The sequence below is a fragment of the Gymnoscopelus microlampas genome (genome assembly GCF_963454915.1).
Source record: "Gymnoscopelus microlampas genome assembly, chromosome: 4".
Lineage (NCBI taxonomy): Eukaryota > Metazoa > Chordata > Actinopteri > Myctophiformes > Myctophidae > Gymnoscopelus > Gymnoscopelus microlampas.
This window is the reverse complement of record NC_139941.1, coordinates 29,140,334-29,154,815: the sequence shown is the minus strand read 5'-3', so window position 1 is coordinate 29,154,815 and position 14,482 is coordinate 29,140,334. Positions and strand designations below refer to the sequence as shown.

General features: G+C 42.6%; 1 protein-coding gene across 1 annotated transcript in view; it reads right to left on the bottom strand.

Moving 5' to 3' along the window:
- Nucleotides 1-259: 259 nt before the first annotated feature.
- Nucleotides 260-14,482, bottom strand: part of bmpr1ba (bone morphogenetic protein receptor, type IBa) — a 40,078-nt gene continuing 25,855 nt past the window's right edge. The window contains exons 2-11 of the mRNA XM_084056273.1: nucleotides 10,475-10,634; nucleotides 9,690-9,789; nucleotides 9,221-9,314; nucleotides 7,089-7,170; nucleotides 6,709-6,847; nucleotides 5,117-5,309; nucleotides 3,338-3,635; nucleotides 2,247-2,422; nucleotides 1,725-1,855; nucleotides 260-697 (exon numbers count right to left, since the gene is read on the bottom strand). Of these exons, the coding sequence (XP_083912399.1) occupies nucleotides 572-697; nucleotides 1,725-1,855; nucleotides 2,247-2,422; nucleotides 3,338-3,635; nucleotides 5,117-5,309; nucleotides 6,709-6,847; nucleotides 7,089-7,170; nucleotides 9,221-9,314; nucleotides 9,690-9,789; nucleotides 10,475-10,634 (1,499 nt within the window). The 3' untranslated portion in view covers nucleotides 260-571. The remainder of the gene's footprint in view (nucleotides 698-1,724; nucleotides 1,856-2,246; nucleotides 2,423-3,337; nucleotides 3,636-5,116; nucleotides 5,310-6,708; nucleotides 6,848-7,088; nucleotides 7,171-9,220; nucleotides 9,315-9,689; nucleotides 9,790-10,474; nucleotides 10,635-14,482) is intronic.

The following is a 14,482-nucleotide window of genomic DNA, read 5'->3' as shown; positions in this document are numbered from 1 at the left end:
TTCATTCACGGAGAATGTTAACAGATTTGTAAAGCATCAACGTCATTCCTTGGGCGGTACTTCCGTCAAATTCAACCGTTTCCGGTTGTCACTTCCTAGACAACCAACAGCCCAGGTCTTGCCCAGCGTGCTTGAGCCCTATATACTTTGTTGACCGGGGTCCCCCCCTTATACTTGGTGCCCTCCTCTTACCCTCTACACCAAATATCACCAAAATTAGCATTGCATCTGCTTTTTTTTGGGCCAAAGGTTAAGCCGATTACGACATTAAGACATGGGGACGGACGGTAGGGTTCAAGTGGTCAATTAAACCAGGCTAGTCCCCTTTATATCCAAAATCACTTTTTCAAGGGGGACTTGGATCGCAGGCTTCTTCTAGGACTTCAGGCTCCATCATGTCTGTGTTCATGTTGAACTCCTCGCTTCCTGCCCCAGTTCCTTTTCCCACAAGGCAAAGGATTGTGGGGCTTATATAGTCTGGAGCAGAGACAGCGTGTTGTGAAACGGTGCCAATGCCGTTTTTCTTGTGTGTAGAGCAAACACACGCACGGCAGTGTGCCCCCCCCCCCCTTTACAGCTTGATGTCCTGTGATTCTGACATCTTAGCAAGTGTCTTTTTAACCCGCAGCGCTGTGAGCCGGGAGGCGGGGTTATGAGCCCAGCATTCTGTCATCAGCTTCCCCATCTGTCTCAGACACTGCAAAGAAAGACATGGAAAAGATGACGTTAGGGAAGAGAAATACCACCCGTGTGACGTGTGTGTGTGTGTGTGTGTGTGTGTGTGTGTGTGTGTGTGTGTGTGTGTGTGTGTGTGTGTGTGTGTGTGTGTGTGTGTGTGTGTGTGTGTGTGTGTGTGTGTGTGAGTGTGTGAGTGAGATACAAACACTGCGAGGACAATTTTCTTGGTCCTCACAAAATAAATGGCTGTTTTATTTTTTAAATTCTAGATGAACGTTTGGGCTTTTTTATGCCTTTGTTGATAGAGAGCGATGGGGAGTGACATGCAGCGAAGGCTGCCCATTTCATAATTAGTTATACAACTGAAAATAGTCAATCTACATTCTTATGCGTTGCAGTCATAGACTGTATAAATGAGATGGACAAAGCCACTCCCCTGCTTTCTACAGGCCGAAAATGAAGCCGATTGTTGCAAGACTGTAGGTCCGCCATCCTTCAATATCGCGTGATATCGCGTCATATCCTGCAGAATGCAACCAGACCATTATTGGTTGGGTAACTTGTCAATCAAGAGCGGGGGGGCTCTTGATTGACGAGCGGGGGGGCCATGATTTGATTTGTCAATCAAATCATCCCGCCCCTCCTATAGAATAGCCTACTTTATCGTCAATTTTAAAATAAATGGGACCATAATTTAGCAAAACGTCATGATGATTGAAAGGAGACTTTAAACTAGCGACTGGAAGCATATAGAATTTATGACAATTTTTATTAAGGTAAGAAAATCTAGTCTAAAGTTTGTCAAAAAACCCATTCACTTGCGTTAAAATAAATTCTTTCTGACACCGGCAGGTCGGCGCAGGGTAAAACAGCGCCACTCTGGCCATTCATAAGCTTCCGTGTTGGCCTCATCGTAAATATCCAAGCCTTGCCCCTTGGTTGCAGTGTGAAGCAGTGTGAGGTTGGTTGATACTAGGCTAGTGTAACTCAGGTTTTAGGGTTAGGGGTCAAAAATGGCAACAAAAAAAAAGGGCTGTGTAACTCACCTCATCACTGGTCCATCTATTAGGGAACGAGGGTCGTAGTTTCTTGATGCACACCACCTCTCGCATGTCTTCATATGAAGGGTCAGTAGGAACTAAGTCATGGTAAGGCAACTGGTACTCCTCAAGGATACCTGCAATGCAAACGCTTCCAATTTAATAGCAACTCACTCTTGGGTATATACACAGAACGCAATGCATGACAGCACATGTACAACTAGCACCATGCACTGTATATTTGTAGTAGTAGCAATGTTCAATGTGCCAGTCAGTGTTGCCAGATTCTGTGAGAGAAACAAGCAACCAGGTTTAGGAAAACCAGCCCAAAAGAAGCGACTATGGGCCACACGAGCACTTTAACATATACATCAGCTATTTTCAAATACAATCTTGCTGGGAAATTATAATAAGCAGATCTGGCAACCCTGGTGCCAGTGGTTGCAGTCTCAGTAGCATGTCTTTATGTATTAGTATGTTCTCTGGCTTGAACTGAACAGGGTAAAGCTCGATATTTTGTCGAAGTACCTCCTGACACACAACGCCGGGCGATCTCCCAGAGGATGAGTCCGAAGCTATACATGTCGGCCATGATGTACGACTGGAAATGGCTCCTGTTCAGCGTCTCGTCCAGAACCTCGGGAGGCATGTAGCGCTTGGTGCCCACCCTGGTGTTAGGCGGGATGTCCACCTCGTTAGTGTCACTGCCAAGAATAGAGACAGGAGTAAACAACATGTACCGTACTGTACGTAGACTTTCATTTACAAAGGGAAAGCCATTCTGAAGCAAACAGCTACTACACTCTAACTGTAGGAAATAATGTATTGACCCATTAAGACCAGGAACGCCTCTGTGTCATTTTTAGATTTCTTTAGGCTATTCAAAAATAGCAGATATACAAGCTCATAACGCGGCACCGAGTGCCGCGCTATGAGCTTGTAGATCTGCTATTTTTGTAAAATCGTGAAAATGTGTGAATTTATATCTATTTTTTAAAGCGTTTTTTTTTTTATCGGCCTCAGGTCTTAACCCTTTAAGACCTGAAGCCGATTCTACATGTCTCCTAAATCCCAACAGTTTTCTGAAAAACCTATGTTTCTATATCAGTGGTGCTCAATCTTTTTCATGTCAAGGACCCCCAAAATTATATGTATTTGGCCGCGGACCCCCATCAAAATATGTTGTTCCAGGGACCCCAAGAAGCAAAGATTTGAGTTAAAAATGTTCGCTTCAAAAATATATATATTCAAAGATTTGCACACATCTTCACGATTTTTCAAAAATAGCAGATCTACAAGCTCGTAGCGCGGCACTCGGTGCCGCGCTATGAGCTTGTATATCTGCTATTTTTGAATAGCCCAAAGTGTAAAATAATGCTTTTTAGCTCAAATCTAAAAATTACACAGTTCCAGGTCCTACTGGGTTAAACTAAATCTGGATGTAGAATCTTCCATTTCTATTTAGAACCTCCAAGACCCACCCTTAGATTAAAGTTTGCACAGGTTACATGAGCCTGAGCACACATTGTAAATCAAGTTTAGGGAGACTTTTTGAGATACAAACGACAACTCTTGTCACGAAAAGAATAATTGTCTGTCATGAAAATAATGATGCTCACCTAATGAACTTGACCGCCAGCCCCAGGTCGGCGATGCAGCACGTCCCATTTCGTTTGACCAATATGTTCTTGCTCTTCAGATCCCTGTGAGCAATTGCAGGCTTGCCCTGGGTGCCGAAGATCTCCGTGTGGAGGTGGCAGAGGCCCGACACGGAGGAGTAGGCCAGGCGCAGCATGGCTTTATTGTCCAGGGTGGTGGACTTGAGGTAGTCGTACAAAGAGCCATTTTCGTGATAGTCAGTGATTAGGTAGAGCTGAGTGCAGGAGCCATTTCCTTTAATGTCAGCCGCAATGAAGCCTATCAGTGAGGGAGAGAGAGAGAGAGAGAGAGAGGTTCAAGGTGGTTCTTTATTGATGCTTGATCTTGTAAGAGTGAAACATTTTCTTGATCTTGTAAGAGTGAAACATATTTTTGTTCAACTTCTTCAGACTTTGCAGCAACATACTGTAATAATAGTAATCAAAGACAGTAGACTAATAATTAGGGAATTAAATCAATGTATATACAGTAATTTCCGGACTATAAGCCGCACCTGAATATAAGCCGCACCAGCCAAATTTAGGGGAAAAAACAAATGTGTGCATATACATGCCGCACTGGACTATAAACCACAGGTGTGAAATCCATAGATTTAGAAGGTCCCCTAGTGGCCGTTAGCTGTAAAAATCCATAGATTAGCCGCACCTTTGTATAGGCCGCAGGGTTAAAAGTATGGGAAAAAAAGTATCGGCTTATAGTCCGGAAATTACGGTACTACGTATACATAATGTATACAACAATGGCAACGTATACACAACAGCTAGGGAAGAGAAACCGTTTTTTTTATCCATTGTCCTCCTAGCGCTTAAGGTGCCAAGAAGATGAATTTGTCCTGGGTTTACCGCCCTCTAATGTAAACGTATGAGCATGCAAAAAGAATGCAGACGGTGTAAAGTGACTTGTGCCGCTTACTCTCCAGGATGACAGCGTCTAATGTAAACGGCAAGACACCTTAGACTGGGTGGTCTAGAGATGGAGCTGGTGGGAGACATGTTTTCATGCTAACCTATGATTAAGTATTGAGCTAGTGACTGTGATGACTAGTGCTGTAAAACGTAGGATAAAGAGAGATCAGAGAGAGGCTAGTATGAGAGAGAGACAAGACAAGGTGAGTGCGTAAACCCATTAAGACCGGGAACGCATCTGTGTGTCATTTTAAGATTTATTTGGCTATTCAAAAATAGCAGATATACAAGCTCATAGCGCGGCACCGAGTGCCGCGATATGAGCTTGTAGATCTGCTATTTCTTTTTTATCGTGAACATTTTGTGCAAATCTTTGCTTCTGGGGATTCTACATATGTCTTCTAAATCCTAACAGTTCTTTTGAAAAAAACTGTTGCTGTATATCAGTGGTTCTCAAACTTTTTTCATGTCAAGGGCCCCCAAAATTATATGTATTTGGCCGCGGACCCCCATCTCACAATATGCTCTTCCAGGGACCCCCCAGAAGCAAATATTTGAGTTAAAAATGTTCGCTTTAAAAAATATATATATTTAAAAATTTGCCAAAAAAAAAAATCACCATTTTCGAAAATAGCAGATCTACAAGCTCATAGCGCGGCACTCGGTGCCGCGCTATGAGCTTGTATATCTGGTATTTTTGAATAGCCAAAGAAATCTAAAAATGACACAGATGCGTTCCCGGTCTTAAAGGGTTAAGAACACTGTTTAGGATACGGGGAAAATTCTGAAGCGAAACAGGGGAGACGACAGAGAGAGAGAGAGCGGCCTCCTCACCCAGTATGTTCTCGTGTCTCATCAGGACAGTCTGGTAGATCTCCGTCTCTCTGAACCAACTGGCCTCCTCGGTGGTGAAGAAGACTTTGACGGCCACTCTCTCTCCTCTCCACCTTCCCATCCACACCTCCCCGAACCGCCCCTTCCCTATCTGCTTCACCATCTGGATCTGCTTGGCAATGGTTCTCTGCACCTGGTGGGGAAGAGGAAGAAGCGCGGCCAGAGGTGAGACAGATAGTACAGAATAAAATGGTGGGTAAAATAAGCATGAATAGGCTCTATGCACAGCAGCCATATTGGAAATTAGTTGGAAATTAGTTCCTTACTTCCTTCACAGGTGTTACCAATAATACTAATTAAGGCTCTGTTCCATTTAGTGTGGCATATTGGTTGTCTTATTTTCAAGGACCCCCATAACTCTGAGAGTGTACAAATGGAACCAAATGGACCCTTATTTGTACACTCTCAGAGTTACACACCCACCATAAGGGGCCATTTGGGAACCAACCAAGCAACCAGTATGAGGTAATAGGAAAATGGTTGCGATGTGAATATGGTCAATTACAATATGATCTATATAAAGGGTAAGGGCCCTTACACAACGGGAGTGTGACAAATAAACCATCAAAAATAAATCTCTCATCAAGCTGTTAACACATTGGGTGCCAAACACGGTCTGAACCGTGTTTGCACAGAGTAGCGCTTCGGTGCCGAACACGGTCTGAACCGAGTTTTCAGTAATTTTTTTTTTCCACACGGGATGGGCTGGAGCAGCTCTGGAATCACCCACGGTGATTCTGAGAAGGAAGGGCCTTATAGATCACCGTGCCAAAAAACATGGCTCCCCATCCGCTTCCGTTCTATCTCCTTCTCTAAAACCCCAATAACTCCGAAACATTTTACGTTGGGGAAAACGACTCCCCCATGCACGATCGCTCCACCATTGTGACCCACGTGAGAGATGTTATCGTTCCAGGCGTTAGCCAGGACCATCGTGCAAAATGCATGCATGCTTTGTTTCACGTGGAATGCACGTCTTGGAGTCTACAGCTTAAACAGTGCCGCGCAGCTGATTTCTGGCACCGAACGTAATCTGTTATTATAAAATTCTGGCACCAAATGTGTTAATTTGCTGATGCCTCATTCATACCGGTTGATACCTTTTTTTTCGTGGTGAAAAATATACCTTGTTTCAAGAAAACATTACATGGCCTTTGCATTCTGTGTGGATGCACTGATGACACAAACAGCAGTTGAAATTCATACAAATCAATGGCACAAAATAAACCCTCCTGATGTGCAAGGAGGGGCTTAACTTAATTTAAGACCGCGAACGCATCTGTGCGTCATTTTTAGATTTCTTTGGCTATTCAAAAATAGCCGATATACAAGCTCATAGCGCGGCACGAGTGCCGATTCCCCAACTCCTTCAAGACATGTTCATACATTTAATTTCAAAGACACACCTTGCCCTGGCCCACTGCCTCGGTGTGTGTGTGCCACTGAGAATGTGGTCTTTCTCACATGTGAGTGGGACTGTCATCTTAAACTCAACAGGTGTTAAGAGGCTGTATGTAGTATGTGCGTCTCACCAGTAGGGGGAGCCCTGAGCCAGAGCCAGAGCTCTGAGACTGCTCTATGAGGTCCTTGAGAGATTCCCCAGGGGGAATGTAGGTCTCATCCTGCTCCAGACCAATACTGTAGCGCGGACGAGACTCCTGGCGCTTATACCTGAAATAAAAGTCAAATCATGCATACAGTCAGCGTTCAAACCCTGTATATAGAGACAGTTTATGACATTCATCAAAATACATTAATAATAAAAGAGCTTGCATGTGTAGTTGTGCACTGTGTGCGTGCATGCTACGTGTGCGTGTGCGTGTGCGTGTGCGTGTGTGTGTGTGTGTGTGTGTGTGTCTGTGTGTGCGTGCGTGTGCGTGTGTGCGTGCGTGCGCGTGCGTGCGGGTGTTACCTCAAGTAGCAGAAGATGATAATAAGAACCAGTATGATGCTGCAAACGGTTACTGAGATCAACAAGGCCATATAGTGGATGTCTGGAGAGAGAGATGGAGGGAGAGAGAACAGGGAGATGGATCCATGTTAAAGGGTAGAATAACAATACAATAAAATGACACACCGCACACCGCCTACACTTGCACAATATGGACAACTTTATTTAGGCAAAGTAAATAGACCTTCTTCGGATGCTTGAAGAAGTGTAGACGGCGTGCGGGTCATTCTATTGTATTCTATAGGTCTGATCCCTGCCTACGCACCCGTCTCTGAGCTGACCAGGTGTGCATAAGACTTTTTGTTGTTTCCAAAGGGTAGAATAAAAAAGAGACATGAAGAAAGAAAGAAAGGAAGGATAGTGAGAAATCTACTTTCTGTCGGAGATCCAAAACAATGGCTCAACAACAAAACAAAGACACACCATCTGCCTTCCTGAGAAAGAGTGAAAAATGGAACGAGAGAGAAAGAGAAACCCTACAAAGAAATCAGTCAGCGCTACAACACGCTTGAAAGAGGCAGCGTAAAGTAAATCAAGTACAAATCATATTTCACTCATCAATTTTTCATTTTCTGCTGGCACGCAGCCCTGTCCCTCAAGACCCCAGTCAGAAGTGAGAGGAAGCCGAAGGCTTAGTCAATGAATTCCCTTCCTGATCCTCTCTGATAGGGTTTCAGATTGATGACTCTGCCTTCGGTGCGCACTGGGAGTTCTGATTTCCCTGGGAATCTAGGCTTACTGTCTCTCACACATTACACACATGCGCTAAAGAAACTCACACACACACACACACACACACACACACACACACACACACACACACACACACACACACACACACACACACACACACACACACACACACACACACACACACACACACACACACACACACACACACAATGCAGATATGCGCACAGACACATGCACACACAAACATGTACAAACGCACATATAACCACACACTAATCACAACCTTTGCATTCGTCCTCTGGGTTGGGTCTGTGTGCACCAGTGACCAGAAGAGTATAGAATCCAGAGTATTTTCAATTTAACTCTGATAGGGGGAAAAAGCAAGGTCTTATGCACACCTGATCAGCTCAGAGACTGGTGCGTAGGCAGGGATCAGATGTCAGAATACAATAAAAATGACCCGCACACCGTATTCCTATAGAAGATCTATTGACCGAAACGTTGCCTAAATAAAGATGTCCTTATTGTGCAAGTGTAGACGGTGTGCAGGTCATTTTTATTGTATTCTGAACTCTGATAGGGGGGAAACGTATCATTGCAGTCACTTTTTTTAGTGATGGATTTTACTGTGTAGTTTCATGACAGCCTAGAATCATCTATCCCTCTCCTATCTATATATGGCAACACCATATTTCATTGTATTCTCTTTCTTGTTATCATATTTACAGTATTAGAGAAGTAGCATGATAGAGCGAGAAAGGAAGGGTGAGAAAGTGAAAAGACAGACAGACAGACAGACAGACAGACAGACAGACAGACAGACAGACAGACAGACAGACCAGTGTTGATTTTGACAGCAAATTTTGATTTAGTTTTAGTCATATTTTAGTCATCTGAAATGTTTTACTGTTAGTCTAGTTTTAGTCGACTAAATATCCTAAGATTATCGTCGACTAAATCTGCATTTGTTTTAGTCGACTAAAATGTATGTTGGCGGTGGCTTGATGGCGTCGTAACGGCTGATTTTACACTTGGTTGCATGCTGAAAATAGCCGTTCTACAAGCTCACAACGCGTCGCAGCGCGACGCGTTGTGAGCTTGTAGATCTGCTATTTTCAGAGCACAACACCCAAGCGCAACCAAACATAAAATGACTTGTCTTTTAGTTCTACTGGATCTCTTCTCCACTAGATCCCTCACTAGCATTCTAGTCTAGTTTTTATTTGTTGACGAAATTGTCAATATATTTAGTCTTAGTTTTAGTCATTGCAGCTTTTTTAAAGTCATTGCAGTTTTTATTTAGTTTTGTCAGTGAAAAAAGGTAGTCGGCGAACATTTTTCGTCATAGTTTTAGTCGACGAAATCAACACTGAGACAGACAGACAGACAGACAGACTTACTGGGTGTTTTGATGGGGGGCAGGGTGGGGTACAGGTCTCTGTTACAGTAGTCCTGCTCTCTGCAGCACTGCAGTGATCTCCTCTGATTAGTGTCCTAGAAGACAAGACACGAAACACACATGAATTCACACACAATCACAGCCTAGATTGAATTAATAGCAGCCTTGTTTACCAGCCTGTGTTTCTGTTTCATAATTACATGATTTAATTACTGACTCTCTCTCATGAGTTCTTGTCCAAATTGCATTTTACAAACTTTGAATCACTGTGAGGATCTCAGTTGTCATTAAAGACAATCATGACATGACATTAAATAACATGACATGCAAGCTACGGTAGGGACAAAACAAACTTGCTTTAGGAGATAATTGCACTATAAAACCCAGAGTGATAGTGTGAAAAATGGATGCTTTGCTTACGGGTTGTCAAGTGCTTTTCAATGTAGGCGTATACTGCTGATTGCACTCACCCTACATTGAAACTCGGAGCCTTCCACCCCCAGGCAGCCTGCCGTCAGCACCGGTACCCCTCCCTCATCGTCCACCATGGAGAAACAGTAGCCATTGGTGCTGGAGATGAGACATATCATCATCATCCCCATAACTCTTGTTAAAATCAACAGCATCCTTAAAGGGACTACACCATGAATTTGAACTTTTCCTTATTTTTTGTGTGTTTTTGGTCTCCCCTACCTCTCTTCTATCCCCAAAAATACCCCAGTTTGAACACTCAGGCTTTCACAGCATATCTGGGGTTTTCTGTAAATTGGTCTCAAAACAGACCAAACTGATTTTCACCCGAACGTGACGTCACTTTCGGGTGCAATCCCTCCCGTTTTTCAGCAGTTCAAAAAGAAAGTTTTTTTTTTTTTTTGTACTTTTTCCACACAGAAACAGGAGACCCCAGATGCATACAAACTGGCTCAATAGCACCCCGTGCCAAACAGGACAATGTGGTATTGCAGGTGAAAGTTATTTATAAGCCAGAGAGAAGTTAGCATCTGAGGCTTGATTTTGGCTCAAACCTTTTGAAAAACGTTTGAGGGACATAAACAATATGATATTAAATATCAAATATTTGTTTTCAAATTCATGGTGTAGATCCTTTAAGTAGTAAAACACTTATGTGTGTGCGTGTGCATGTGTGTGTGTGTGTGTGTGTGTGTGTGTGTGTGTGTGTGTGTGTGTGTGTGTGTGTGTGTGTGTGTGTGTGTGCGTGTGCGTGTGTGTGCGTGTGTGCGTGTGTGCTTGCTACCTGCATGTATTGTTGGACTCTTCAGGACAGTGGTGGGAACAGTGACACCACAGCAGTCTTTGAGAGTTCAAAATAGGAGCTGTGCTCCCGCTGGTCTCCTTCCCACTCTCTGCTGCCGCCCTGCTGGATGCTCGTAGCAGCATACTGTCCAATATGTTAGCTATAGATGAGATAATGAGAGACAGGAGAGGAGATTCAGTATCAAATCAAGTAACCACATCACCTAATATAATAACACAACACTAAATATCACTGGAAAATAACTTGGAATGAATTAAGCCTTTTCGTCAATTCTTGATGAACTGAATACACAGGACCACAATGGAAACAAGCCCTCAGGGCTTTTTGTGTTATCCTTTTAGCATTATTGTATAACTGTACCTCTGTACTTTTTGCAAACTGTTAATAAAGTATTCAGTCAATCAATCAAAAGCCCTATACTTCACCATAGCTCGAATAGCAAAAATAACTGATCTACAAGCATGCAAATGAAAAAATGCAGATCTGTTATTTTTGCTATTTCGGAGGGGAAAAGAAAATGTATTTGAAAAAAGTGTCCCTAAAAAAATTATGGAAAAAAACAACAACATTTACATTAACAATGTGTCCAAGATAAGGATGCCAGGTTTAAAGTGGTTAAAAACTAAACAATGAAAATACAGTATGGGGGGGGGGTGTGGGGGGGCTTTGAAGGACACTATAAAAAAGTTTCAAATGCATTGCAGATCCTTCTTCTACAAATGATACAGTGCATCACAAGAACTGGAACAAATCCATTCCAGTATTCTCTAGTTATCCGATTTCAAAAGAGCACCTGTTTGTCACTCGAGGAAAGGAGAGAAAGAAAAAAAAAGGACGACGGAAGTGTCTTTCATTCATGGCTTTTGAGATATTATTCATTCTGGCACGATCATTGAGACCAGATGCTTCACAGCTGCGAGTTAAGATGGTCCAAAATAAGCATTACTTTCCTCTTCTAAATATACTAGTAGCACATACACACAGTTCTCTTTCTATCGCTCCATTTTATTCACTATTTCAGGTTGAAGTTTGGAAAATGCCATGTAAATGCAGAACAAATAGATATATTTCACTTATTTTCATGTCATATAGGATCTCTCCAGGCCCACAATACTTTCAGGTTGTGACCAATACAGTAGTAGTAGTATGTAAATATCTGTAAATATCAAATATGTTGTTGTACGTGTAATAAATAGTCCTGAAGACAATGTGACAATCATAGTCCATACAAAAGTGGACTATGGGCTGGTACTAAAGGAAAGCCATAAGGGCTTGATCCAATGCCAAAGGCCCTCATGAAGCGTTTGATTTGCACTTGAACTTTCAAATACAACAATGGTGAACAGTCTCAACTACTGTAGTTGGATACACGTGATGCTAATGAACGGCTCTATTTTAACCCATTGAGACCTGAAGCCGATTCTACATGTCTCCTAAATCTCAACAGTATTCTGAAAAACGTATGTTTCTATATCAGTGGTGCTCAATCTTTTTCATGTCAAGGACCCCCAAAATGTATATGTATTTGGCCGCGGACCCCCATCAAAATATTTTGTTCCAGGGACCCCAGGAAGCAAAGTTTTGAGTTAAAGATGTTCGCTTTAAAAATATATGTATTCAAAGATTTGCACACATTTTCAAGATTTTTCAAAAATATCAGATCTACAAGCTCGTAGCGCGGCACTCGGTGCCGCGCTATGAGCTTGTATATCTGCTATTTTTGAATAGCCAAAGTGTAAAATAATGCTTTTTATCTCAAATCTAAAAATGACACAGTTCCAGGTCTTAATGGGTTAAAAACACCATGAATGCCTACACGAAAAACATTCCTACACGAAAAATATTAACGTTGTGATCTCACTTACTAAAGCCCATTTCGTTGCGCGCCATGTTACGCGCAGTTAGCAGATCTACAAGCTCACAATGCGTTGCAGCAGGGTGCTCAACGAGTATAAATCACACCCGTAGAGAGACATTTTGAAAGCAGATGAAAGAAGAAGATAAAGAGATAGCCTCAGAGATAAAAGCCTGATCGCCTCGTTCACGCAAACCAAACAAACATGGGATTTCAGCTCTGAGATCAGAGTTCAGAAAGATGGCACTGAGACATGAAGATTTGGCTTCTTTAAAAAGGACAGGATGCAGATTTTCAGAGTGGTTGTGTTCTGTCAATCAACAGCTAGAGGACAGGCGATCTCTGCTCTTTCATCTGTGCTCAGCTGTCCGTCACAAAACATCAAAGCACATCCTCTGGCTTAAATGGTGGAACTCTAACTCTCTCTCTCTCCCTCTCTCTCTCTCTCTGCACCTCACACACACACACACTCACACACATACAAAGTTCCCCTTGACCGTATTTTCTTTTAAAATATTTTCACCATTGGCACAATACTACACTTATAAAGTACGCACAAAAACAGACAATCACTGGAAGTGGTGGTTGGTGACAATGAGCTGCTGATGGAAGTCGTTACGTTTACCCGCAAATTTCAACATTAAACAGCTCTGAGCATATCAACAAACTCTCTCTCTCTCATATACAGTGTGTGTGTGTGTGTGTGTGTGTGTGTGTGTGTGTGTGTGTGTGTGTGTGTGTGTGTGTGTGTGTGTGTGTGTGTGTGTGTGTGTGTGTGTGTGTGTGTGTTGATAGGTTCTTGGTTTACCTATGATCCTAGATTACCATTTCTATGCAGTTGACGTATTACCTCGAGTTTTCCTTGCTTACTGTAAATCGCTCTGGATTAAGATCATCTGCTAAATGCCTAAATTGTAAATTGAAGAAACACTACATACAAAACAGAGCAATTAACTTTAAACACTTTTGAGAAAATTGTACATTTGTAGAAACACTGTACATACAAACAGAGCAAAACACTTTTGAAAAACAGCTGCTTTGCTACAGTATTTGTGCACAACTGTGCAAAAGCTTACCCCAAGCTAACCTTTCCTATGTGGATATATAGGCTAACTATTTCCCACAGTATGTATGGTTTTATAAGTTAGACTTCCCTCAGTTGCAGTTGTAACAGCTCTGTGTATAAATCCTTTCTTTTCCTTTTAATTGTACATATATTATTTTGTTTTGATTGTATTGTTCCACTTTTGCTTTGGCAATGTAAACGTATACTTTCTCATGCCAATAAAGCGCTTTGAATTTAATTGAATAGTGTGTGTGTGTGTATGTGTGTGTGTGTGTGTGTGTGTGTGTGTGTGTGTGTGTGTGTGTGTGTGTGTGTGTGTGTGTGTGTGTGTGTGTGTGTGTGTGTGTGTGTGTGTGTGTGTGTGTGTGTGTGGCGATGCACTAGCAGCCACAGTAAAGTGCAGAGTGTTATTTTACCCTCACGGGTCAATCTCTACACACTCTGAACACTGGTGTGAGCAGTGAACATAACTCTGTGTCGATCAGACAGTGTGAAGAACTTTGACCTGTCCCTGTATATATTTAGAATAACCTTTTGTTATATCTCCCCTGTTAGTATCCTTTTTTTTCTCTTTTATCCCTCCAACAGCGCAACAACGTGTCAACTTCACATATGATACACTTCGTTGTCAATGCGCCGGGTCGCACAAACTGGTGTTATGTAGACAGCGCACTGTGAGAGCGCGAGAGTGGGGCTTAAAGAGGTCACATCAACAATTGACCGATTTGACAGAAAGGGAGCGAGGACGAGAGAAAAGAGGGGGAGAAGAAAGGCGGATTAACAAATGAGAAGTGACAGAGCTGCAGGAACGGGGTGGGCAGTTTAGTAGGAACTATAGAGGGGGCTGGAGCAGAGGCCACTGGCCTTTTCTGCACCCCCCACCCCTGCTCACCCCATCCCACTACCCCAATGCTCTCCCTCACTTTGTCCCCCAATCGCTGTGTGTGTGTTAAGGGCTCATTTATACTTCATCATACGATCGCGTATGATGAAGAACAGATTTCCAGCAAAGCAACTTAGGGGTGATAATTAATTACATTTTCAAATAAAAGTGGTTCAATTAAAA